At 40.8% G+C, this 27,381-nt stretch overlaps 1 protein-coding gene across 3 annotated transcripts in view; it reads right to left on the reverse strand.

Annotated features, from left to right (window-relative positions):
* Positions 1-27,381, reverse strand: part of COL4A6 (collagen type IV alpha 6 chain) — a 116,249-nt gene that overhangs the window by 22,172 nt on the left and 66,696 nt on the right. For 2 of the 3 annotated variants that reach the window (XM_027645190.1, XM_027645189.1), the window contains exons 4-20: positions 20,817-20,951; positions 19,439-19,483; positions 13,686-13,802; positions 11,973-12,041; positions 10,795-10,830; positions 10,314-10,376; positions 9,666-9,701; positions 9,495-9,536; positions 8,541-8,633; positions 7,788-7,841; positions 6,358-6,417; positions 5,411-5,455; positions 4,849-4,902; positions 3,498-3,567; positions 2,669-2,779; positions 1,682-1,831; positions 242-346 (exon numbers count right to left, since the gene is read on the reverse strand). In XM_027645190.1, the coding sequence (XP_027500991.1) occupies positions 242-346; positions 1,682-1,831; positions 2,669-2,779; positions 3,498-3,567; positions 4,849-4,902; positions 5,411-5,455; positions 6,358-6,417; positions 7,788-7,841; positions 8,541-8,633; positions 9,495-9,536; positions 9,666-9,701; positions 10,314-10,376; positions 10,795-10,830; positions 11,973-12,041; positions 13,686-13,802; positions 19,439-19,483; positions 20,817-20,951 (1,285 nt within the window). The remainder of the gene's footprint in view (positions 1-241; positions 347-1,681; positions 1,832-2,668; positions 2,780-3,497; positions 3,568-4,848; positions 4,903-5,410; positions 5,456-6,357; positions 6,418-7,787; positions 7,842-8,540; positions 8,634-9,494; positions 9,537-9,665; positions 9,702-10,313; positions 10,377-10,794; positions 10,831-11,972; positions 12,042-13,685; positions 13,803-19,438; positions 19,484-20,816; positions 20,952-27,381) is intronic. The other variant, XM_027645191.1, reaches the window with a different exon arrangement.

Below are 27,381 nucleotides of genomic sequence, written 5' to 3' on the forward strand. Positions count from 1 at the left end.
GTATGAGATATTTATCAGCTTATTTGGCTGAGCAGAGTAGGAAGTAAAAATAGGATTTTACTGGCAGTGCTGGGCACAACTCTGTCTAAATTGTAAAGGTTGTTGGCTCCTTTAACCCAGCTCAACCTCCTGTGATTTGTCATAAAGACACATCTCATCCCTTAGAATATTAACCACGTGTAAATGTATTTCTGAGGCCCAGTGACTGCTAAAAGGGTCTCCCAAAACAAGAGTCATTTACCTTTGTAGCCCTTTGGACCCAAAGCTCCTGGAAGCCCTCTTTGTCCAGGCTCCCCTGGGGCCCCAATCCTTCCACTCAGGATCATGTCTGGGGAGAATGAAGGGCCTATATGCAGAAAGAAGGCAAGGAAAAGCCATGAGAAGGCTGATTTCCAGCTCATTACTGACTTACAATGTCACTTTTGCAGCTGACAGAAATGGCACTGGATGAAAGTACAACTGTGGAAGTTACACAAGGAGGTGGAACTTGGTTGGTATCATGGGTTGCAGTCCTCTGCCATGTTTGCTTCCAGCTCCTCATACAGAAAAGCAAAAGTTCTCACAACATGGATGCAACAGAGTTTCATTCCTCTGCTCTGCCCCTGCACCTTCTGGCAGACTTAGCTGGGCAAAGAACTCACCAAACTGTGAACAGGAAGTACAAAGAAGGGCAAGTGGCTTCTCATTCAGTGGCTGCAGCTCAGGAAAGACACTAAATGGCAAAAAGGTTAAGGGGACTTGTCCTGTCCCTTACTTCACGACTGCAGGATTATTTTCTGCATCTGTTTATATGCTGAACAGAATGAAACATAAGCTGACGGAAACAGCAGTGGAAAGTGATCTCACATAATCTAAAACTACACTGTCTGAAAACCCTTCCCCTCAGTGACAACAGCAAGACCGAGTGCTGACCAGCACCGTCTGATGTGCCACGGAAACAAACTGCAACCATCAGCTAAACACAGCTACAAGAGCTTTACAGACTCTGCAGAAAAGTGAGCCAGATTTGACTAGCAAACAGTTATTGATAAGAGACCACTTATTTCTTCTGCACAGAAAATCATTTCATCAGATCATGCTCACTGGCTCCATCACTGGAGCGTGTCCTGCTTTGAAAGGTTGGCTCTCAAAAATAAAACAGGCTGTTTGAATGCAGCTTATGGTAGAATGGTAAAACACAAAGTTTTTTAAAATCAACCCTTTTCATGTAATACTCAACTTCTGAGGAAAATAAAACAATGCACAATTAATTAATCAGGCCATCTATACAAATGAACATGTAAAAATAAAATCACATTTCATTAGATCTGAGAACTGTCTCTTCAGGCATCCTATCTGACCCCTGGTACCCAAAATACCTACTCATAAGGCAGACATTTACCTCAGGTGTTCATAAGGTCATGGTCTATTCTTTACCTAAGCTAATAAGAGACCAGCCTAGAACTTCAAAGTGTCATAAATTGTGTTTACATAACCTTATGCTTCAGTCTCTCAGGCTACCACTCTTAACAATAATTAGCTCTATTTTCTTACTTCATAGGAGTGGCTGCTGATACATTTAAGTTTGTGGGTTACAATCACAAAGCGGTGTCAGTCAAATATTTAAGATTTACTAAATAAATAAATTTGTCTTGTTTCACTCTGAATCCGGTATAAAAAGAGACGTAAAAAATATACATACGTGGTGGACCAGGCAATCCTGGTGCTCCTGGCAGACCCGGTAAACCACCTCTGCCAGGAGGGCCTGGTAATCCAATTGTTGCTCTTCCTGGTTCTCCCACTTCACCCTTCACACCTGGAACACCTGGAGACCCTCCAGGGCCCATTCCATCTAGACAACAATGACACAATGAGCAGCTCTCCAGCAGAAAACACATTCTAGTATTTTTAATGCTACGAAAATTACTGTTGTGCCCTGAACTACAACCATGTTAGCACAGAACAATTTGTAATTGTACACAAAGGAAAAAGTACTAATTGGAGGCAGCAACTGGCTTAAATTTACACACTCCTTTGGTCATCCAAAAAGCTTCACAGCACTGCATTTAAGTCCCACTAATCAATTAGACAAATAACTATGTAAGACTGGGGGAGTTTTATTTTTTTATTTCCTTTCAATGAGAAAATTTCCTTAGTAGTTCCTAGTCTCTGGATCATTGCAGGCCAGAACTTCACAGATGACATTCAAGTGAAAAAGATCTCTTTTGAGTGAGATCTTTGATGGGGCAAATGTGTTGCACCAGCCATGGGCTTATCTAGACAATCTGCTAGCTCTTTACTGCAAACATGAAAAGTCATTAAAAAAATTTAAGAAGCATACACCAGGATTTAAAATGTAGGAATGGTTCTGCCAACCAACTCAGTCAAAATGGAAATCAAACAACAGCCTCCTGTGTGCACTGCTAGACCAAATAGTCACACATGAACACTTACCTGGGCTGTAATAACTGTGGCACTAACTCTGCTCCCATCCAGGTCAACACAACTGGCTTCCCTGTGTGGCATCCCTGTCTCCTATTTCTCATACAGCAGTCTGCAAATCAGTCAGCTGAAGGAGCAGGGACAGGCTTGCTCCAATACCTTCACCATCTCCAGGCCACTATCCAGATAATTCCCAGCAAAAAACACAGCACACAGCTTGTAAGGGCACTCTAAGCAGCTGCTTTACCTATCTCCAGGCCTGGAAACCCTGGAGCTCCTGGAAGGCCTGGTAAACCACTGATCCCTTCATCTCCTGGAGGACCAGGTATTCCCGGGTTTCCAGGGTCACCTGGTGCACCTGTTAGACAAAGAGGAAAACTAGGAAGAAAATCTCAGAATTTCTGCTGGAAAACTCTTCAGTCAATTCCTGTAGTGGCCACTGATCTCACAGATAGCAAAGGCTGCCAAGCTGTTAGCAGGAAGCCTGTTAGTCAAAGTTAATATGGGAAAAAATCCTCCTGAGCTGTTATAGAGGTTGTTTCAAACTTGACTACATGTGAAGGAAGAAGAATAGGAAAGACCATACAATTTGCCCCCTTACCTTTATGGTTTCACAGATTGTTCCCATTGAGGCCTCAATCAACTGTGGCATCAATTAAGCTCATTTTCTCAACAATATTCTTACCACATTGAACAATAAATAACAGCAGAATGACATTCAAAGCCCATTACCAAGCAACACAAGGAAGCCACTTTTCCTTGGTACACTGAAGACAGACAGAGTAGAAACAGCACAGACCCCGTGCTCACACTCTGCCTCCCAGGCTTGAAACGTCAACCTGCCTTGAAACAGATCATCCTGCAATGTGGGGATGAAAGGCTTTCTGTAAACTCTGAAGCTATAAACAAAGGACCAAACATATGGTATGCCAACAATACAGAAATTAAAGGAAGAATAACAAGAGATGGGTTAGACCCAATATACAGTGTGGAGAAGTGGTAAAATACAGTAAGAAAGAAACTTGGATCAGAAAAAGTGCTTTAGATGAGTTCCAAAACAAAATGGAAATGGGTACCTGAAATGACTACACCTTCCCTGTCAATAACAACAGGAGGGCCTGGGGGACCGATGTCACCTAATTCACCCTGCAGAGAAAACAGATTCGTGCCACACTGAGATGGGTGATGGAGAGGAGGAGTGCTTGTCAGGAAACACACTGTATTGTGGTACCAATGTCTGTGGTCATTCTCTAACCATCATTCCTTGTGTTGGTGAAGAATTCACTTTGTTCTGGTATTCATAATCATCTGTTGTCCTGACTTACACCCTCCTGTCTGATGAAGCTGATGGCTGCCTCAGATAAGATGGCTGCTACTATCCAGCTATCCTCTGAAGGCATCCCACTACCTCCATAGGAAGCATAGACTTGTATATACAATGTGTACTGGAGACCAGTTATTGTATCAGCACACTGACCAATATCAGGTAGATGATATCTGTTCACCTTGTGGTAAAAGTGAGAGAGCTGCTACGAACATACTCATTTTTAAAAGCATTCATCACTGCAGCTATCTGCTGCCTTGGAATCCTGAATTTCAATAATAGGAGCTTCCATGAAAATGTATTGCTCCATAAAATCATTCAGGTAGAACAAGCAAGTTGTGACAAACTGCAGTGTCACTCCATCCTCTCACTGATACTCCCAGAGAGTATCAGATCCTCTTTGAAACAGCAAGTGCAAAATCTGACTGCTGTCCAAATTACCATCATATTTATCATATAAACACCATGCAGTGAGCCAAGGCAGTGCACACTTTGTTGTTCTTCAAGTAATATTCCTTTGTACATAAACCTCTACTACTACATCTTCCATGTGCTTTGCACAAAAAAGCCCTTCTGTACTTGTGGTCTGCCAACCACAGAGCAATCTTGGTGGCAGATCAGTTTTTTTCACAGCAAACTACTATCCAATCATTTTCCACTCAGTTTACAGCTGTCTGACTCTTTAAATCGTGAGATACCCAGAAAATGTCTGCTATGCATTGTCTATCTCCAGTACCATGAATTGAACACGTAATTTTCTACATTATCAGATCTAAGATCTCAGATAGCCTTGACAACTATCTTAACATTCACTTACTTCCACCTAATCTTGCCTCAACTGTCCAGTAAATATGGCATTGGTGAAAGGATAAAGGAGACCAGAAAGGCTTCATCTACAGTTCTAAGTCATGAAGTTGCATGACTGAACATTGAAAAAGTATTAAAATACCACAGTTCAACAACCAATCAGTTTTATGCTTAACAATAAAGTAAATGAGGAACTGAAACATACTGAAAATTAGTGATACAGAGGCAAAGAGAAGGTTTAACTAGGGCAACAATACTTATTTCTTTAAAAAAGCAATGCTTTAGTGAGAAGTTACCTTCATGCCTTCTACTCCATCCAGTCCTGGATAGCCTGGAACACCTGGATGACCCTGTGAAATCACACAGGGAACACTGATACAGAGTGAGACAATAAGTGGCATTATTTGTTAGCTGAGACATCTCCAGTGCCTGGACTTGAATCACAAAACCAACTCATTGTCCTACCAAACATCTGAAGAGGAAATAGAGAAAACTGATGGCATCAATTTCTCAGCAATCATAAAATATCAGAGCTCCTTCAGGCCTCCCTTTGCTGTAAAGATGATTAGAACCTGTGAGCAGGCATAAGGATGTGCAAGCCAGGAGGACACCTTGGAGTTCAACTTCAGTATATTTTGAAAAGGATGTACATAAAATACAGAAGAAAGTGATTGAACACGCAGGGTTAACTAGAGAGACAGATCAAGAGATCTACAGTTTTATATGGACTTTCTACTTAGCTTCACTATTTTAATCCATCAGAGAACTTGTAGCCACTAGATAAGGAAGTCAGTAAACCTTAAGCAGTTAGATGGCTTCTGTAACTGTAAGCACAGTAAAAAATAAAAGAAATCTCACCTTTCTCCCTGGAATCCCATCAGATCCATCCAGTCCCAAAAGACCCTAGAGCAGTCAAAAAAATTAACTTTCAGAGGCTTCATCTCAGGTTCATCTTATTAAATCAGGCTCCAAATATCTCAGCACAAAAGAATGAAAAGTTAAAATTTTCAGAAAGAGAGGCTACCACTGCTTTTCCTATCTCTCAAATATTAACAATCATAATGGGAAGAATTTAACAGAATAATGGATAAAAGAAGTCTTATCTTATTTAGCCATTGTCTTTCTAATTGGCAGTTCAAGTTAATTAGGTCATGGTGTCTCAACTTCCTAAGAAGTTAGGTCATTAGCTTGTAATTATAAAGACTTCCTATCTGACAATTTATTCTGTATATGCAGAACAGAATGCCTTGGTCTTCCTGTTGTCTATAAGCACATCTCTGCAGGGTCAGGGTGGTTTGAAGAGCCTATGGCTGGTGTGTGCCTGAGCACGCTGTTAACTTCCACATTCATTGACCAGACAGACCAACATATGTTGCCAGCTTGCCCCATTTTTTACCCAAATATCTATCTGTGTTCTCTCATGGTTGATTCTGGAACTGGCTAAGAGCTCATTAAAGTATGTGCAAGGCCTCTTTATTATCTTCATTTGGACTTCTGCAAGCTTCCTTTTCTGTGAAGCTTTCAAAAAAACTGGCAAAACACTGGCCCTGCAGTATCAAGCCCTCCACTCAATACTTCCATATGACTTTCTTGGGCTGCCTTGTCTGTGTACATCTTCATCTCACCTTTAATCTGAGGCTTTATTGAGATAATATCTACTGGTTCTCTTGTTGTATGGTGCTGGCTACTCTGGGACTCAGTCCTATGTCTGAGACTCCTACATGCTTTGGGAATGCTTCTGTTCATGAAAGGCCCACCTCATGTGTTTAAAAACAGGCATTTAAGGACTTTGTGAAGTTACCTACCCTGCCACCTGGTAATCCAGGCACACCTTTTTCTCCTTTTTCTCCAACACCTCCAAATCCCTGAGGAAAGATATTAACATTAAATCTGTGTTCTGTTTAGAACTGAACAGCACAGCCCTCAGTAAAGTGAGCACAAACCAGTTTATTAACATAAACAGTACAACAGAGAGACAAGGGGAACTGACTGTTTCTGCTGAGACTATTTTGCCCCAGGAAGAAAATCTCTATCAACCAGACTTGGCAGGATGTGCAGTACAGTACCTTCTTCACTCCCCAAGAATTCCATCCATTTAAATCATGATACATATTCCAGTTCCAAATGCAAGGGACAGCAAAGACCTGCCAATGCTACTCTGTATTCCATTCTACATTTAGAAATTATTTGAAATCTCATTTCTTAACACTGGCAGCTCAGAGGAATGCTCAGAGCACGTTTTTCACTTCTAAAGCCTCAGAATGACACAAAGATAGCATTTTCACGCTCCACATTTGGAAATGTTTGGTGGCTTTCCCAGTCAGCAAGAAGTATCAAATCCGGAGACAGAACATCAGGATTTAATTTCAGCAAGAGTTACAGTAGTTAAGCAATTTTCAGGCTTCAGTCTTAAAATATCTTATGGCTGAGGTTAAGTTTGCACATATGTTCAGCTTCACCAGCTTCAATGGGTCTCTTGTGATGCATAAGGCTAAACATGCACATAATGGAGCATGTCCAAAGAGGCTAATAACAAATTGTACTTCATGTACAGGTTTTTCTTGCACGTATTTCTACTAAGAACATCTGTACATTGAAGAAACTGGCAAACAATTTATCTTATTAGTCAGAAGATCCTCAAAATATTTATTCCCTAAACTTAGTGAAACAACCTCTGTTTACAAAAGATTATAAGCTGGGAAACAGTTCTCTGGAATCCATGGATAAATTCTTGCTCTTGATTCATATAGAGAAGAAGCTTAACATTGCTGAGTTTATGAGCACTAATGTTAAACAGCCCATTTTAACTGGGTATATATAGACAGACAGAAAGCTCTGCATGTGCTTTACAGCTTTAAAGTAAAATAACTAAAGATGTGTTTAGACGTAATTAAAGGGAAAAAAAAAAAAGAATTTTTAAAGATGTCTGTGGGCCATCAAGGAACACTGCCATCAAGTGGCCATGTCCCGAGTACAGCTACGTGCAGGTTTCCTCTGAAATGTTGGCTGCCTTCTAAGTGGACAGTGGGACAGCATTGTCTTCCTTGTATCTACAGCACAAAAAAATATCAGATTAGAGTTTACACTTAGCAAAAGGTCTTGTGGACATTCTTATCAGATTTTCAAAGTTCTCTGGTGCCTAGAAACTCCTGTGGAGATCTTGTGAGCTATTCAGAGAGTGTGGAACCATCTAACTCATAGTAGGCAAATATTAAAAACACTTCTCTGTCCTTACCGGAATGCCAGGCAATCCTTTGTCTCCAGGTAATCCTTGAGGGCCCGGCTCACCCTGACAAGGGGGAAGAGATAAGCACAATAAATCACTGTGCCTGTGAAAGCAAGACTTTCCCCAATCCACCCCTCATGCTCCTGACACCTAAAGCAAGGCCTTGTAATTTGTTTATCAGCAAATACACTGGATTTGTGTCACCATGTACCAGACAAAGTGTCTCTTTGTCAGATAGAGAGGTCCCAGATTAATTCAATATGCCTAATTTTAATGTGTGTAGAGAATTTTTAACAAGATCCATACAGCTTTTATAAAAACACTGATGACCTCAATATGTATCTCAGAGAATTCCAGACTAACAAAATAAAGGTGGGAAATCTGATTGTTTCAGAGCACTGTGCACCAAAGCAAGAGCTGGAGCTTTCATTTATTTTTCTAAATTGATTGGAGTTTTTCGCTTCAGTTGACACGATTTCACAAATCCAACAAAACCAGACCACAGTTCATTTATTTTTAGGATTAATGATGAAAACCTCAAATAGCTTTCAGATTTCTCCTTCTGAGAGGTGTGCATTCTGTAATGGCCCACAGTGCTCTGAGCTAAGAATATTTTTATTCAGTAGCCATTTGACAGAACAAACTAGTACAGAAAATTCTTTTGATTCAGAAATGTAAGAGCTCTCACTGTCCAGTAATTTTGTTAATTCTTGAGTGAAGGAGCATGGGGAGGGAGAGAGTCTGTGAACTGCATTTACAGACCTTTTCTCCTTGCTTTCCTTTTGGAAATCCCATGAATTCCAGTATTCCAGTGGATGGTGGGGGACCTGGAGGACCAGGCAGTCCTACATCGCCCTGTTGACAAAAGAGGAAGATATTAAGGCTATGCAGAACATGTTTAATTTTCTATGGAAGTGACCTGTAAATCAGAAGAAAAACAATTCTAATTATATCTCATGTATCTAAATCTGTGTGCCTGAATGCTTGGCACAGGGGTTTAGTCATGGAAGTCAGAAGTTCAGAAAGAAAATTAAGATGACCAAAATGCATTTGTTTCCAAAGACTTGTGGGCATAAAAACGTGGCAAGGAAAAAAAAAAGAAAAGGCTCAGCACTTAAATCAACAGGAAAACATTCCAGAAAAACTTTGGGGAGAAATATCAGAGAAAAGAAGGGAAGGAACTATCAGAAATGTAGAATGCCGAGAATTAATTTTAACAGCAGCAGAACCAAGTCTCAAACTGAGAACTTTAAGAAGCCCCATTATGCCAGTGTAAATTCTCACACAGAATGCAGGACATCCATTTAGGGTACTGAGACAATAAATTACATGTTGGTTGACCCAAAGAATATCATGAAAGCTAAAAAGAATGAAGTCAGTGGAATAATTCAAAATGAGGTGAGGGTTAAAAGCAACTGAAACAAGGAGATTGAAAAGATGTCTAAGGACCTCATGTCTTGATAACCACAAAAATACTCAATATTTTCCCCTTCCTCTTCTTCACCCAGAGAAAGCTCCCATTCTTTTTTTGTGTACCAACAGATAAGGAACCAGAAAGACTCTTTAGTATTTGGACTGTTAATCAGTCCAAGAGAGGAAAAGAAAAAGGAAAGGAAGAGAATGCTGGAATCTAGCAACTTTCTAGAGGAGTAAGCTGTGATGGAACACTAGAATATTATTTCATGTTCCCTCCATAACAGAACAAGTTTCATCTACCTTTTCTCCTTTTTCTCCTTGGAAGCCTAATCCCATGTTACCCTAGGAGAGAAAAAAACCCAGGATGAATGAATAATAAAACAACAGCAACATCATCACTATCCCCTAGGCCCACAGCACTGTTAAAAACACAACGAGTGTAAAAGGAAGACAGGAAAGGTAGGTACTTACTTTTGGACCTGGTGGCCCAGGGGGACCCACTGGACCCTAGATATGAACAAGAACAAGATTTTATTCCTCTTGACTTAATTAGGATGGAATTGGAGCAATGCTGGGATCTGCAGTGGTACCTGAACTTTCTTGCCTCCAAACCAAAAGTGATACATGCGGTCTTAAGTCTTCACATCTCTACTAGCACAGCCCTTTGGCACTGTCCTTAATTAAGAGCAAACTTCAACTTAAAGTCAGCAAACATGTAGCTTGTTTTTACCTCTTCCCAATGGAAACTCTCTTGTAGGATCTTGAAAAGGCAACTCTAGCACAGTTCATGATAACAAAGGCTCCAAATATGCAGAGATCAACTATTCCCTCTAGTCCTGAGACCAGGAAGGGCTCAGAACAGTATAATGTAGTGTTTGTACACAGCACCCTAGAGCTTTGCTGGAGCCCTCACTCATGATTGTTGCTCTGGACACTCCAGAGAGGAGACCTGTGATGAGACTAAACTATCCAACTGAGCATTCTGTGCTTGAAGTCAGCTGTGCTTTCAGATGCACACACACTGTTGCACATTGTCAGGACACAAATGCAGACCAGGAGGGAAAACCAGCAAGAGTTTGAACTGTTCTATCAACAAGTGCAATGCTTGAGGTCTCTTACCTGCAAACCTGGTAACCCTATAGGGCCTGCAGAACCTATTGGACCTGGAAAACCTTTTGGGCCCTACAAGGAAAACAGAGGACAAGTAGTGTATGTGCAGCATTTACCCCATCAAATCCCAACCAAAGATGAAGTGAGTCTCAGGAAACATTAAATAGTATCCCCTAATTAAGTATGCCAATTTAAATACTGTAACAATCTATTTCATATGATTAGATGTATTTTGGAAATCAAAGTTACAGAGTTCAGTGGTAGAAGGGAGTTTGGTTTGAAAAAGGAATAATGGAATAGATAATTCTGACTTCCTCCACCATAATGTGGATCAACTCTTACCATTACAGGGCTGGAACTGCTCACACTACTGCTATCACATGTAAATACACATCCCACTAAGTTCTCAAGTGCCCTTGAGAACTAATACATGACAATGTACCTACTTAATATTCTTTAAAATCATTATTTCCCAAATTAAATAACTTACAGGAATTCCATCCAACCCAGGAAGACCATTTTCTCCCTAGAAATTATAAATGAATGAGTAAAAATTACACAGGTCAAGGAAAATTATCAGGTCAAGTGTAAATGGGAAAGTAATTTGAAATCTGTGCTACCATATTTGAATTGGGTAATGGAGAGCTTCCAAAACTCAGGAGAAATTACAACCATTTTATTTATGTGTAACAAGAGAAAATTAATTTTAAAAAATTATTAACTATAAAAACACTACAAAACACACCATAAAACCTTCCATTATAAGACCACTATAAATTATGCAAAAGCATACCATTATAATATAAAACTATTCGTATTTCCCATAAATATAGTAGTAAATAAATAGAGACCTACTTAACTTTTACCAACTTGTGAGTGTATATAATGGGGTAGAATTTTACGAGAGTTCCTAATTTTGACCAATAAAGTCAGTGTGAAAGGCCTTATATGACAGAGGAAATTTCTTAATATTTTCAATATTTAATGAAGCATAAGGCTGCTAAAAATTGCCGAATTCAGTACCACAAGAGGTACTGAGTCTTTTGTAGATTTATTCTAAAGTTAGTACTTCTGGCAAAAATCAAAATCATGGTACGCTGGTGAGTGTTTGTTTCAAGGCAACAGAGAACCAAATTTTTTACATAAGAATATTCAAGAACCTGATCAAGAACCTAGTTTGTATTTTCTATACAAGAAAATAAAAATAAAAATAATTACAGACTTGATACAGACCTTTCAGGGTAAGTTCTTTATTGACTTCACAGCCACAAAACATGAAATACTCTAAGTGGAATATTATTTCATGTATGTAAACCAAGAATATCACTGATTACTTACTAGTACCTTCCAGTACAAAAAAACACTGCGAGGCAGCTGAGTCTCACAGTAGGAATCATAACATGCACTGAGCAGGAACAGGATGAGCATCTCAGCATGGGAGGAACAAGATCTCTGCACAGACTAAGCAATTCCAAGTTCTGGGAGCATCCTGTGTTGTCATTAATGAAGTAATTCTTGGGCCTTTTTCACAGCTCTGCATTCAGACATGCCCAAGACACCCAGGACTGACACCATGAGCACTTGAACCTGCAGTATCAGCCCTGCAACCTGTAGGATATCAAAATATTCTTTGTATTACATTTTCTCCTGTGTAATGACAAGTCTTACCTTCATTCCTTTAAGACCACCTTGAGCAAAAACAGGTTCTCCTTTAAGGCCTTTTGGGCCAGGACGACCCTGTTGTTTTTTAAAAAAAAAAAAAAAAAAAAAAAAAAAATAAATTTGGGGGAAAAAATACTGCTTTAGTTTTGAAAGAATCTATATTCAGCATAATGAACAAGGCAAACTCCTGGCTCCAGTAAACTGTAAAAGTACCACTGATCCTTTGTCAGAGAAGCTGTGCTATTGTGAGAACAAAAGACTTCCTGCAGCTTTAGAAACACAAGGTTCTGCAAACATCTTCTCTGGAATTTTCCTGCTTATATTAGCTTTCCTTTTTATTTTAGGCCTTTGACAACTTTAGATCCCATTTGAATTCGTTTGACATGGTGTAACCCCCCTGTTCATCTGCATAACAATGCCATCCAAGAAGGACCTTGACAGGCTTGATGGGTGGGCTCATGCAAACCTCACAAATCTCAACAGGGCCAAGTGCAAGACCCTGCAACTCAGCTGGGGCTATCCCAACCATGGATTCAGGCTTGGCTGAGTGGATTGAAAGCAGCTCTGGAGAAGGACTTGGGGGTACTTGTGGATGAAAAACTGAATATGAGCTGTCAGTGTGCACTCACAGCCCACAAAGCCAGTCCTGTGCTGGGCTGCATCCAAAGCAGTGTGGGCAGCAGGTCAAGGGAGGGGGTTTTCCCTCTCTACTCTACTCTTACGAGACCCCACCTGGAGTGCTGCATCCAGTTCTGGAGTTCACAACCTAAGAAGGATGTGAACATGTTGGAGTGAGTCCTGAGGAGGCCACAAAGATGCTCCAAGGGCTGGAGCACCTCTGCTATGGAGACAGGCTGAGAGAGCTGAGCTGTTCAGCCTGGAGAAGAGAATACTCCAGGGAGACCTCAGAGCCCCTTCCAGTACCTAAAGGGGAGTCTACAGGAAAGCTAGAGAGGAACTTTTTATCAGGAGATGTAGTGATAGGACAAGGGGGAATGGCTTCAAACTGACATAGGGCAGGTTTAGATGAGATATAACAAATAAATTCTTCCTTGTGAGGGTGTTGAGGCCCTGGCAGACGTTGTCCAGAGAAGCTGTGGCTGCCCCATCCCTGGAAGTGTTCAAGGCCAGACTGGATGAGCACCACTCTCTGTGGAGCTCTAGGGGAGCCCAGTTGAATAGATTAAACATGTAACTTTAAGGTATCCAATGCAGACAAGATAAAACTCCAACCTGGTGGTAGAGAAGTGTTTTCAAAAGTAAAAGATATACTTACTTATACATACATATAAAATAAATACCCTGGAAAGTGAATTCTATTAGCAGTGAGTCTGAAGCTTCTGGCTATCTTAAGGCCTGAAGGAAGGCATCCAAAATTTGATGAATAGACTTGAACATGTGGTAACATCCTTTCCTGAATCAGCATCCACTAACTTAAAATGTGTCAGAAGATGTCCCACACCTTCTTCTGAGTTGGCTTGAATAGTGCCAGTGACAATGGTATAATTTGGTGTGGGAGCTTATTGAATCCACAGGATCTTCATTTTATCCTCAGGGTGGAATTTCAGTAAGAAAATTATACTGAGCTCTAACAGTTGTAATAAACTCAGGGTTATCTGGGTTCTTCCTAAGTACTTGGCAGTTACTTCTCCAGCAATGTCATGAAAAGTAAATCCTGGCTTAGTGACTACAGAACACTGCATTTGAGTTGGGACGTACAGGCAGCCCAGGTAGGCCAGGAAACCCATCTGATCCAGAAATGCCAGGACTCCCAGTGGTACCATTGCAGCCATCGAGGCCAGGCAGACCTCGAGGTCCAGGTTGCCCAGGGTGACCCTGTGTGAAGGGAAAAGAAGAGAATGACTAACAGGATCGATTACTTTATTAGTAATACTGTTGTCTCCAGAAAACTGCTCTCTTCCTTCCAAATGGCAACGCAACCCAAAAGAAATGCACAACTCCCAGTCAAGCTCAGTGTATGGCAGACTGCAACAGAACGAGCATCTTCAGCCAGCATTGTTTATCCTCCCTAAAGGTTAAATCCTAGAACACTGGCTGCATTCATCTGATTACCTTTTTCTCCGAGGGGTAATTTTCTGAAGTACATAACTTGTGCATGAGTAGGTCCCAAAAGGGCAATACTCATCCCACAGCAGTTCTGAAACATATGGCATGTAACAGTGTTAAACAGCACACAAGGGTGCACCTGACACCAGGAATGGGAGTTGCTCATGTGAAAACAAGAGCAGAGGCAGACTCAACAATACTGAGCATTTATAATTCCAATCTGCTTAGAGTTTCAGTGACTTCTCTTCCTCTCCAGCATGGATTCTTTCTTTTAATAGATCAACAGATGTTAAAGCTCCAGCATCAGGCCATTCAAGTAAAACAGCTTTACTTGTTATAATGAAGTTTAAACCTTAGGCAAAGCAAATGGGAGAAAGTACCAATTAAATTAACAACATTTTAAAAAAAGAATTTGTAATACCAATTATTAATCAAGCAGAGCAGAATTCAATTGTACCTAACTTTGATTTCACACCTCTTTTGCCCTGGTGCAGCTCTACTAATTTGACTGGAGTTCATGCTACTGGTGAAAAGGAAATCAAAGTTTGAGACTTTAGTTACTTTTTCTTCAGTGTCATACAGGTATTTGAGGCAGAACACACAAAGGCAGAACTATCAGACACATTTCCCAGGTTTCAAGCAGCTCCTTATTCTATACTCCTTTTCCTATAAATGAGTCCTGTGGTGCTCAAAGACAGTGTTTTGAGGCAGGAAATAAAATTAAACTTATGGAGACAGTATCGGTAACTTGACAGTTCTCTCCCTCCTCTCTGTACACACTGATCTTGACTCATCCCAAAAGTACTTTTGTTTGATCCTAAAGATCCATCCTTAAGATATGGCACTAAACAAGGTATGACTCACACTAGCAAAGTAAAAAAAACAAACATGGATAAAATGGAGATAAAGCAGAACATTAACAATCCTTCATGCCTGACACTTAAAACACATTTGCATCACTGAAGGTCTTCCCAGCCCAAGCCAATAGCATATGCTCTGACCAAACTCAATCACAACTTGACAGTAATGAAAAGCCTTTTATCTAAGGATCTTAAAATCCCTTGCAAAAATGTGGGAATGCTATAGTCTTCATTTTATGGATGGGAAGCTGGGGGCACACAGTAGCAGAGTGACTATCCCAAGGATGTAGAGCAACTTAGGCCCTAATTACATAAATACTCAATCTGATCACTGGTCCCAGCTGCTGCCAGGAGCACTATTGCACACTCCTGCTTACTCATAGCTACCCCCTCCCTGTGCTGGCACAGGCACAGGCAGAACAGATGAGTGAGAGCAGGAAACAAACACAGCAGAGAAATAACTGTTCTGTTTCTTAATGGGGTTAATTTTCAGCTAGATGAGGTCCTTGGTCCAGCTCATTTGACAACTGCATTGAAATTTGTGCCAACAAAATGGAGAGAGCTCAGATCTGCTTTTTCTGTCAGTCAATAAGGTACAAACTGAATGAATGGCAAGTGCATCTCAATCACAGGGTCAAGGCAGCTCACATAAACAAGTTTAAATTTGAGATTTAACAAGGCATGGAATGAAGTCATCCCAAAGCATTAGCATCAGACACCACTGCATTAATAGTACCAATTGCTTTGATGATTAAAGTCTGTTTGTCAAAATATCCACATGTGGTGTGCAAGCAGGGACGTGCCAGGCTCTGGTAAAGTAACAGGAATAAGCTGAAGCACCAATTTATTGCCACTTGTGTTTGTCTCTTAGAAATTATTTAATTTGGTTCCTAAAGCAGGAACAAATCAGTGGCAGTCCACCAGTGTCTACCAGGTCTCTCATTTGGTTTACAGCATCAACAAAACCAGGAGCTATGTGGGACAAGTGCACACATATCTGGTTACAGCATAAGGTGACCAGCTGCAAGGTTCAGTGAAGCTGAAGGGCCAACATCTGCCCCTCAGAGCGAGACACAGGGAGTTAAGCTGCTAAAGCTTTAGCGCTGGCCAAGAGCCAGCCCTGGCAGGCAGCTGACTGCTGTCCTCATGTCCTGGGAAATGCTTTGGGTGAGATCTCCTATTCCTGCCCCAGTCTGTAAGTGGCCCAAAGGATTCTGGTATCCTCTTAATGTGTGAGAAGGGCTCACAGAGAGAGGACATCAGTTATGCTGACCACAGTGGTTTCTTATGTGTGCTCAATAAATCTGTGCCTGTCACTGAATCCCATGGCATCCATATCTGTGGTTCTGAGCCAAAGCATGACACAGACTGACACACAGGCACACACATACACATGCTGTCTCTTGCTTTAGGAAAAAAATCCACAGGGTTTCCTACTTTCTAGCTAATCTGCTATCAGAATCCACAATGTTTTGTTTTAAGAACCTTACCTGAGAAGATACTGAACACCCACAACTGACTTCCTTGAGAGTTGTAAAGTCTGCCTTAAATGAACCTTTTCCCCAAGGATTTAAAATACTGATTTAAAGAGCTGTTTTGACCTAAAAAAAAAAGGTGATTAATAGTTTCCTTGCTTTCACCTCCTCTAATTCCTGTTTTGGCAGATGTGCCAATTCAACAAAAGCACCTCAGCTGACTAAGGTAGAAGACTCACAGGCTTTACTTATACATGTCAGGGTGACTAATTTACAGATCTGAGTTAAAACACAGGCTGGAGAGGTCGCTTGTGGTCTCTGTTCTCACAAAAGGAGACATTCCCTGTGAGACAGATAAGGAAACTTGAACTGGTTATCTAGGCCCTCACTTTATCTGACTCCTGCTTGTACACTGACACTGTGATCCCAAGGGACCTCTTTTCTTAATCAAACAGCACAAAGGCAATCCCAAGAGGAGAGCTCAACAAATATTTAAAAACAGAGAAACAAACGCAACTAAGGGTGAATACAAAACTAACTGAATAAACAGTTTTGTGGATTGCTACGGCAAAGTGGCCCTTCTATGGCAAACTGGCCTTTCTATGGCAAAGTGGCCTTTCTACAGCCATCACCAGGTGCTTGTGTTTCCTCCAGGAGGGTCACAAAACTGCCTCTTCATGTAGCTCTGGCTTTCATGGCACAGACAAGGGCTCATTTATCATAAAAATATTTCCTTCTACAACTTCTTGGACAGTTCATGAAAAGCCATACACATTTCCCAGTTCCAGCCTTTGCCAGAGGTGTCCTTGAATCTTGTCCTATAGAAAAAAATAAATTTCCAGAGTAGGGCCAAGGATTTAAGAGTTTCTTCTACAGCATGACATGAAAGCCCAGCAATAAACACATGTAGCTGCTGTATTTACTAGGTTAAAGGGATTAGTCAGGCCAGCTGCAACAACAAGATTTACTTGCCACCCGCATTCCCCAAGGGAACTCTGTGGAATACCACTTCCCTTAAGGTCAATAGTGGGATTCCCCTCTGCATAACCATCTTGCAGTCCTTTGGAGATGATTAAACTGTACCTGCCCAGGCTAACATACCAGCACACTACAGAGAATCTCCCTTCATGTTCAGATGTGAATTCTTGTGCAGAGAAAGCAACATATTTTCACTTCTCTCCTTCATCTATCAGCACACACATGTGCTCTCTCCTTTGCTCTGAATTTCACACATCCACATAATGTGCATATGTTTGTATACATTTCACAAACCCAAGCTACTCCCTACCCTGAAATGCAATGGCAAAAGTAAAAATATTTTCTCAAGCAGTGGTGGGTGCTATTTTCACTCCACAATGGAAACATTTATCTCAGTGGCTAGAATGTAACCAGTAGGAACCAGTTTCCCTTCCCCCTTTTCTGCCCTGCAGTTGTGGCACAGAAGAGACACAGTGTTGAGCACTTTGCTGTTCACGACCAGCAAAATCTGCCTCTTTGCCATTCACCCACCTGCAGAATACTGTGAAGCAGAGAGAGTAGATCTGCATATGCTGATATGCTGGAGGCTTTGAATCCTCTCCCCTGTTCACTCCTTGGAATGCCTGTTGCTGCCAACTACCTGGCATTGGCTGTTGCTGTATCTCTGCCTCCCCTCACTGTTGGGAATCCCCTTTCTCCACAGCCTCATCTGCAAAAATACCCTGAGAACAGCATGTTCCCACAGTGTGTTCAATTAAATTAAGTATTATGGGAACAGCTTGTTCTCTTCAGACCTAGAGAGTTGGCTGGTGGTAAAAGAAAAAAAATAGCAGCAAGGGAGTAGAGCAGGAGAGAAAACAGGCAAGGATGAGCAGAGAGGGAGTGAAGGACAAGGGCCAGGAAGGAACTGAAATCAAGCAAGCTCATTTATAGGGTCAACTGAACATTTTCAGCCAATCTATCACAACAACTCAGTTGATAGGAAGTAAGAAAACACAGCTCAACAGCTGGAGCTCCTGGCCAGCTGAGGAAGCTAGGAAGATGAGTAGGAGTATAGTCTGAAGGCACAGTGATACAGAAAATGGAAAAATGTCATCAAGAAAATAAAAATAATTCTAATATCAGAAGGAGAAAGCAGGATGAGCTAAATAATGTAGGAAGGGCAAGAAAGTTTGGGGCAACTTCTAAAGCTGGCCTGGTTAAAATTCACCAAATCAAAAATCTTTGTAAAAATCACTGGGGAAAAACCAAAGCAAAAGAAAGTTGGTCAAAACACTTTAGGCACACAATTTTTGTAAACAATTGTCACTAGAATGTTAAAGTCCTAAAGAATGGAAGAAACAAGAAATTCTTGATGGTCGGGGAAAGTGGTTACTGTGGTTAGCTACCTCTATCACCTGATCTAAACCAGAACTAGAGCCTAGTGAAGTAAAGATTCTCTGAAGGGCTTTAGCTCTCATCACTGTTTTCAATCATATCATAGGAACAGATGATTGAGGGAAACCTGACAACAGCTATCACATAGTAGAAGGCTACCAGAGAGTAAGAGTGAACAACCTTCTCTCCATGTTCCTGACTAGTAGTGAGAGAAACTAAGAAGTTTAAACTGGAGAAAGACTGAAGTTAGGCATTAGTAAAGCTTTTCTAACAGAGAAATTCATCTCCATCATCACAAGGTTTTAAGAATTGACTAGGAAATACCTCCTAAGAATGTCCTGAAGCACAGCTGATCATGCCTGTTTGGCTCTCTGAGGTCCCTTTCTATTCTGTAAGTCTGTGATTGTATGATACAATCTAGACATAGTGCTGAGGGAACATGGTGCTGAAAGGAAAGCTTATCAGTGATGCAGTGGATCCCCATGTAACTCAGGCTCACTTCCTCAAAGGTGTCAACTTTCTATTATCCTATAAGAGGATCCAAACCTCTTACAAAGCAGCATGGAATCACCAGGTAAACTAACAAACACTGCCATTGTCCTCCAGAGAGAAGCAAGCAATTGCAAGGGACACTATGGATGTGCTAGGACAGACTCATTGTGCTTTTGTTTGTGACTAACATTCTGGTAATTTATATCTATACATGCAAACTTACTGGGATTCCGTTGATGCCTTGAAATCCTGGAACTCCCATTGGACCCTGAGGAAAAAGAGTACACATTATATTTCACATCATCAGTCGGGATATTGCAGTTACCTGGGAGATATTTTTCCCTCCCACACTTTTGGTTTAGGACTTCAGCTTTCAAAACCAAAATGAGCAAACTCTCCCATGCAGATTCTCTCTGACCACAGGGGTCAGTGAAGATGGGAACTGAGCATCTGAGCCTGACTGAATGCCAAATGAGTGTTTCTGGAATGTTTTAATCAGGCAATTTAAAGTAAAAATATAATCTCCTACTGCACATCTGGGGAAAACAAGATGCCAGGAAAATAAACAATCTGGTATAAACTTAACTCTCAGTGTCACACTTGACTTTCCAAGAGTTTCAACAGAACTTACGTGTTTTTCTGTCTGTATGTGGATAGGACCCCCAGAGATACACAGACCACTGAATTAAATTCAGACCACCCTGCCCAAGTCACAAGTAATTACCACACTGTTGGTTTTACTGCTCTGCTCTGGACAGTAGCAAAACAGACTGTGTAAGCAGAATATCCAGCCTAAATTGCTCTTGCTTTGGAAAGGTAAAGTATATTGCTTCCACAAAGGATAGAGAGAATCTTATGGCATGCTGGTATTGCATATGTACCCATTTCAGTGGACAGAAACAATTCTGGAGCAAATAAGGGATATTTTGAGTGCAAAGAAATTGGTTTCAATCATTAAAGGATTCAGCACTTTGCATCAAACAGACTGGCAAGATCTCTAGATAGTCCCAGAATGCAAGTCTGCATCCCAATGTCCCAGACGTCCTCCAGATTTTAGAAACCAGGCACAGCATGGAGATGAACTACCCACATATATCCAACTCTTTATTACAGAAAGCACTTTTTCATACTTCCATTCATTCTTTTGACTTGCTCCAAACTCCCCATTTGATGCTTCCTTCCTAAGAAGAGACAGCAGGACGGATCCTGTGGGCACTGAGACATTTCTCTGTTTGCTGTTCTGCCTATTTTTGCACACTGCAATCATTGATACCTACCCCTTATAGGCTACTCCATTTAATATGACATAGTTTAGAATATTCTTTCTGTTAGAAGTAACTTTGTACCTGCCAAAGACTGCTTACAACAGCAATAGTCATTGGGCTATGGCTCACCTACCAGGACGGGTACAGTGTTCAGCAGCTTTGAGATCTGTATTCTCATTCAAAAATAAGTGCAGACAATTCTCTAAAGAGAAATACTTGAAATGCTGTTGTGTTCTTACCCCTGGACAGGTAGTCTGAGATTATCTTTATTCATCCAAAAAGATATACAAGGCCATAGATCTATTGCAGGGACAGAAAACTAACCATTGATCTTACCTTGTCACCTTTCTGTCCAACTGGTCCAGGCGGGCCCACTGCTCCTCTCTCACCTTTTGCTCCCGGTAAACCTTCTGGGCCAGTAAATCCAGGTGCTCCTATCGGTCCTTGAAACCCAATTGGTCCCGGTCGACCCTAATACAGAATAAAAAATAAATCAATGCACCACATTCACAAACTCCCTTGTAATTACTCTTTCTGATTCAATTTCTAATACAATTTGATACATCTTAAGGTTGTTAGGACATCCTAAAGTTTTCCCTGTACATTCTCAGATAAAGAGTTGTTAGAGGTTATTTCAGGTAAGTCACAGAATCATAGAATAGAATATCCTGAGTTGGAAGGGACCCACAAGGATCATCGAGTCCAACTCCTGTTACTGCACAGGACAACCCCAAGAGTCACATTGTGTGCCTTAGAGCATTGTCCAAACACATCTTAAACTCAGACAGGCTTGTGCTGTGACCACTTTCCTGGGGAGCCTGATACAGTCCTGAACCACCCTCTGCATAAGGAATCTTTTCCTAATATATAAACTAAATCTCCCCTGACACAACTTCAGGCCACTCCCTCAGGTCCTGTCACTGGTCACAGAGAGGAGAGATCAGTACCTTCTCCTCCCCTGCTGCTCCTATGGCTTCCCCTCTAGACCCTTCACCAGGGCTACCTTTGTAGCTCTCCTTTGGACATCTTCTAACAGCTTTATATATTTCTTATGTTGTGGCATCCAAAACAGCACACAGTCCTTGAGGTGAGGCTGCACCAGCACAGAGTAGAGTGGGACATTCACCTGCCTCGACTGGCTGGTGATATTGTGCTAAAACATTAATGTTGGAAAATTCCTCCAAGATCATCAAGCCTTTGACTGAATACCATCATGCCCACTGAACTGCACTGCCAAGTTCCACATCTACTTGTTTTCTGAACATTCCCAGGGATGGTGACTCCTCTACTGTCCTGGGCAGCTTGTTCCAGTGCTTAACGACTCCTGCAGTGAGGAAACTTTTCCTAATATCCAACTTGAACTTTCCCTGACTCAGATCGAGGCCATTTTCCCTCACTAGTCCTATGGCTAGTTATCTGGGAGAAGAGAAGGACCCCCACCTCACCATGAGCTCCTTCCAGATGGTTGTGGAGAGCAAAAAGGTCGTCCCTGAGCCTCCTTTTCTCCAGGCTAAACACCAACAGCTCCCTCGGCCGCTCCTCATATGACTTGTGCTCCAGACCCTTCAGCTGCTTTGTTAGCTTTCCTTGGACACGCTCTGGCAACTCAATGTCCTGAGTTATAGCAGAAATCTCCCTTTTCCCGGGCGGTTTCTGACTTAGCACCGTAGGAAGGAGCACTGTGCTCTCCCTCAGGGTGCGATGGCGGGGCACTGCCGGCAGATGGAGCAGCTCCCGCAGCCGCAGCGATGTATCAGTGGAAAATCCAGTTTATGGCTATGCTGTCTATGGTACAAAATGCAGTTTATGGCTATGCTGTCTATGGTACAAAATCCAGTTCATGGCTATGCTGTCTATGGTACAAAATGCAGTTTATGGCTATGCTGTCTATAGTACAGAATGCAGCTTATGGCTGTGCTTTCTACTGAAAAGACAGTCAGTGGATTACATTAATTATCCGTGCAAAGAATCAAGACTTACATTAAAAGATATAGAATCGAGGAGGAAGTTAAAAAAACCCCAATCCAGACACAAAAACCCCCCTCCTTTTAATTATCCTCTACACCCATGTCCATGGAAGTGTTTTCCTTCTATTGCCCTAACTCTGTAAAACAGCAGAAGGAATGCAGCTCCCTGCTGCAAGTGTTTTAGTAATCTCAGCTGGAGACACACAGACTCCATGGCTTGGCAGGTAAAAGACTTTTACAGTTAATTTAAAAATGCATTGTTACATGCTTAAAATCAAGAAAAGTGAAAAAAAAAAAAAGCATAATTGATTTTAAAAATTCTTTTTCCAGGATCATTTTTACTACCTGCTTGGGCTAAAATATTTTTTTTTTCTGTATTCCATGTTTCTTCACTACTGGAGCAGTTTTCTTTTAAGTGCCACAATTCCCTCACGTCACTCTTTCTGTTGTGATTGTTTCATCCTGGCCTTTTAACTGAGGTCAAGTGCATGTTTGATATTTCATACCTTTTCTGTCTAGACACTGTCCATAGTATATACTTCCAGAGGCACAGTCTCCCATCTGAAAAGGCTTTTCTGTTGATTAATTTTAGCTCTCTTCACTCTGGGCTAATTATCAGTAGAATCCTTTATATTGGGAACCATACAATCAGAACATTAATCCCCAAATCTTCAGTGGTCCTTGGCAACCATACACAAGAAGCACGTTACAAAATCACATGCTTTGCTCTCACTTTCAGTCTCAGCTTAACTTTTTAATTTCCCATAATCACTAGATATTCAGTGTCTTTCAGGCAGGCAACAACTCACAAATCATGGATTGTGGACTGTTTACCTCAAGGCAACACAGCACTGACCAGACATATCCTAAAAACAGGCACACTACAGTTATAGCCAACCACTGCCACAAAAGCAACAGCATCCAAGAGTCCACCAAGGTTTGTAGAGAAAACACACTGTGAATTCCTCACTTGTTTGAATTGCTAATACTCCTGTATTCAATTAGTTTGATTGCCTGGTTAATGATAGTGTTTCACAATGACTGGAACTGATAGGAATTAACATTTTAGGAGGCTTTTGTTTGCTCTCTAAGATGGGGCAGTAAAGACCAGCAACTACACCTTCTGCTTGTGTTTAGATGAGCAGGGCTCTGACAGAATTAAACATGTTCTCTGTGATTTCAGGACCCACAGCTAAAAAGCTCTCTTTGCCTTAGTGCCCTACAAGAAAGACTTTAACAGCACTTGAAGACTTTGTCCAGTGTCTTAGAGTGTCACTAAAGCGTAAGGACACAGTAAAGTGCTTCTAATCTCTCTGATAATGTGATTATGCCATGATAATCAGGCTCTCAAGAATTCTCACTGTTCCTTTTGAAGTCTATGTGGATGAAAATCATGTTTTCTATGCTGAAACAAAGGACTTGCCTCCACTGCTGAAAAAGCAGCATTTTTCGTCACTCAGTAGCACTCCCATGAACTGTTCCAAGATCAGTGCATTATAAAGAGCAGGCACGGTGGCTGCAGGAGCAATTCCAGGATAACAGCACAAGGCAGACTCAGGTTTTACCACAAGGTAAACTTACAGAGTTCAGTACCAGGTGAAACTACTGTCTGACCTCAATGAGTTTACTTTGTGGTAAAAAGTTAAGTGCCTAGTCTTTACTGTGCTTTGGCATCAGGACTGCTCTTAATCAAAGCATAAAAAGGATAAGACACCTCTTAGCAGTGAGGACAAGCTTAAATATAAAATGTGGATTACATCAAACAAAACCTACAATTAGTCAATGGAGCTCCCTATTTTTAATCATTAATATTCAATATGTAGTCCAGTAGCCTGTAGAAAAGCCATTAGTAATTGCTGCAAATTGTATAATTTTGTCTTCCTGGCTGCACGACAATCATTTTTAAAAAGAGGAAAATTACAGACTGCTAGTAACATCAAGCAAGAACAAAGCCAATGAAATTGCTGTGACTTGGAAATGTTTTCTCAAATGCCCACTCGAATTTCATATATTTGAAAACTATGACCTGTATTCTCAAACACATTTGTGCACTGGGCTTTTACTGTGCTGGAGCACTAAATGAGATGCCTGTCTGTAACAAACATGATGCTGGTAAAAAACAGCATTATTTCTTTACACACCCGGGTTTTTTCCACAGATAATTTCAGGACTTTGACCCAGTTTGTGTCACAAGTTCAGCATGAATCGTATGCATCTCTGTTATGCACATATCCATTGCAAACCATTAAAAATACACAGCTGGCTCAGAAATGCAGCTTTTCATACTCAATGTGTGGTAAGCAAGAGGAAAAAATGGCTGGAACGGGAATCTCCCATTGCTTCTGAGTCATCACACTGCAGAAGGTGGTAAAATCAGTGTCCTGAAAGTGCAATTTGATGGCAGTGTCTTTCAAGATGGAAAAGGTTCTGCAGCATGTACCTTCTTCCCTAACAGACTTTTAATTCATCTGCATCCCAGGGTGTCATGAGGAAAGTCCAGTATGGTGGATAATGATGGGGCCTCTCTACTGCTACACAGACACATCACAGTTTCTCTATTGTCCCAACCCCTTTTGCCAACTCTAATACCTCACATAAATTTTCGCCCACTGAAGCAGAGCTGCTACACATAGCATTGCAAATTCCAAACATTCCTTATTTCCCATTGCCTCTGTGAGCTTGGAGAATAAAGCGTAAATTTATTTGATTTGTCCATTTGATTTGTCACTGTGCAAAGGAACACACGTGGCACTGGTATGGAACCATTATTTCAAGGACAAAAAACAAGTACATACTTACTTGGGGAACAGTCCTACTGGCCTGACTCCCTGTCAAATACCAGCTCGGTGATTCATCACCACAAAAGATACTGGCACTCACTAAGTGAGATAAATCTAGCAGGTCTAGTAACTAAGCAGAAAATACTTCTGATGAGGAAGGGCATAACTGATCCCTACTTCTGCTAGTAAATTTGTAGACTGTCATATTTCAAGCATCAAAGCACTATTAATTTTCTAAGCAAAATTAAGCGCCTGTGTATGAGAAGAGCAACTGAATTTAAAGATGCTCATGTTTCCTCAAACTAACACATAGTTTCTTCTCTATGAGAACTCAGTGACTACATTTTTAAAAAGGGTCTTATTCACACTCTCTATTCCTTCAACCATTATTTTCCCCTTAAACCATGTTTTATTGACACAAAAAATTACTAGTGAAAGATTTACTTCACGAGAAAATGCTTTGTAGTTGGAAGCATGTTATACTTGTTTGAGTACATTAAGGTAAACCAAAGGACAACTATTAAGTCATTATGGCCCTAAAAATGTATGTTCTTATATGCTCTAAGCACAATCTAGACTGAAGCCTTTAAGGAAGATCTATGTACCCAATTCCCATGTTGTACAGGACTGCCTGTATAAGGGACTGATCCTTCAGGATGCTCTTTCACACCAACAAATGGCATTATCCATTTAAATCAGGGGCAGTCTCAGTAGGGACACCACGTTACAAAAGGCAGCACACGAATCCCACTGAACTCAGATGAGGTGTCCATTGGTGACTTACCAGTGCAAGGCAACCACGTCCATCAGTGAGCAGCACGACCTTGGGCCAACCACTTGGACCATCCACCTCCATCTCCTCCCTTCTCCTCAGCCTGCCCTGCCTTCACAGCAGGATTCCTGTAGCAGCAGTTCTCTCTTGATGGATAGACAGTGACTAGCATGAGAGTCCTGGTCTCAACCGGGGCCCCACAGCTCTACCATAATAATAATAATTACTGATGAAAACCCCTTCACCATTTTCCTAAATTACAGGTCAGGTATCCAGTGCCCTGCTCACATTCCAGAGAAAGTAATTATTCTCCCTACTGAAAAATGCTTTGTACTTTTAAAGAAAATTATTCTTCAGTTTTTCTTCTAAAAACTTAGGTGAAGTCATGTTCAAAATGGCTTCTTTATTTCTGTCATATAGTTTACTGTTCCTGTACACAGCTTTTTACCTACACACAGCATGAGATGAATACACAAAACTCTATATACACACAGAAACAATGGCCTAATCCTGCTTCATTCAGCAACTCCCCAAAAATCTAATAGTTTGGTTTGGGGTTTTTTTGTTCTCTGCTATTTTAAGGAAAGATATTTTTTCTTAAATGCAATTTTAAGAAAAGAGACAATTTATTCCTGTGCCTTGTGAAGTTCTTTGGTATCACAAGGCCTTTCAGAAGTTTTCTGTTTACGCAAAGCAGCCCTTGGCACGTTCACGCTGCCGACTGCCAAGGCCACTCTGGTCATCTCAGGAGGAATCTTTTAATGTAGTAACAAGCAACTGCAGGCTGTTTCTCATAACAATTACCAATTTTAGTTCATGTGATAAACTCCATTTTCAAAAAATACTTGTTATTTCCAGTAAGCCTGACAAGACATGACTGGAAGCAGAAAACCTAGGTGATAAAAAAAATGAATGTGTGCAGGTGTGTATATTTATATATATATATATTTGTTTTTACACTCTATTTTTTAACCACTTAAAAAAAAAATCAATGAAATTTGATTCTGTAAATCATTTGATGAATCCCATACTTCAGTTACAAAATTGCAATGGATGGTTTACCACGTTATAAATACAGAACTGCATATGAACCCTAGAAATTTCTTTTTAAAATTTTTATTTTTAAATCGGACATTTAAATCTATGAAAAGTTTGTTCCTTAGAATGCTTGATTCCCAGTTAAAAACTTCCATGAAACATCCTGATCCAATCAATTCCACATATTTGCTATTTCTATTTATAATACACAAAGAGACCACATACTGTCATCCTTTTCCCCACCATGGATGATGCCAGGAGTGACTCAATCTTAACTTAAATTAGTTATTCCATTTTATACTTCATGACTTTTGAAGTAACTATGAAAAATGTACAAAAGTAAA

Source organism: Corapipo altera, unplaced genomic scaffold, assembly GCF_003945725.1.
Source record: "Corapipo altera isolate COAL_440 unplaced genomic scaffold, ASM394572v1 65, whole genome shotgun sequence".
NCBI lineage: Eukaryota > Metazoa > Chordata > Aves > Passeriformes > Pipridae > Corapipo > Corapipo altera.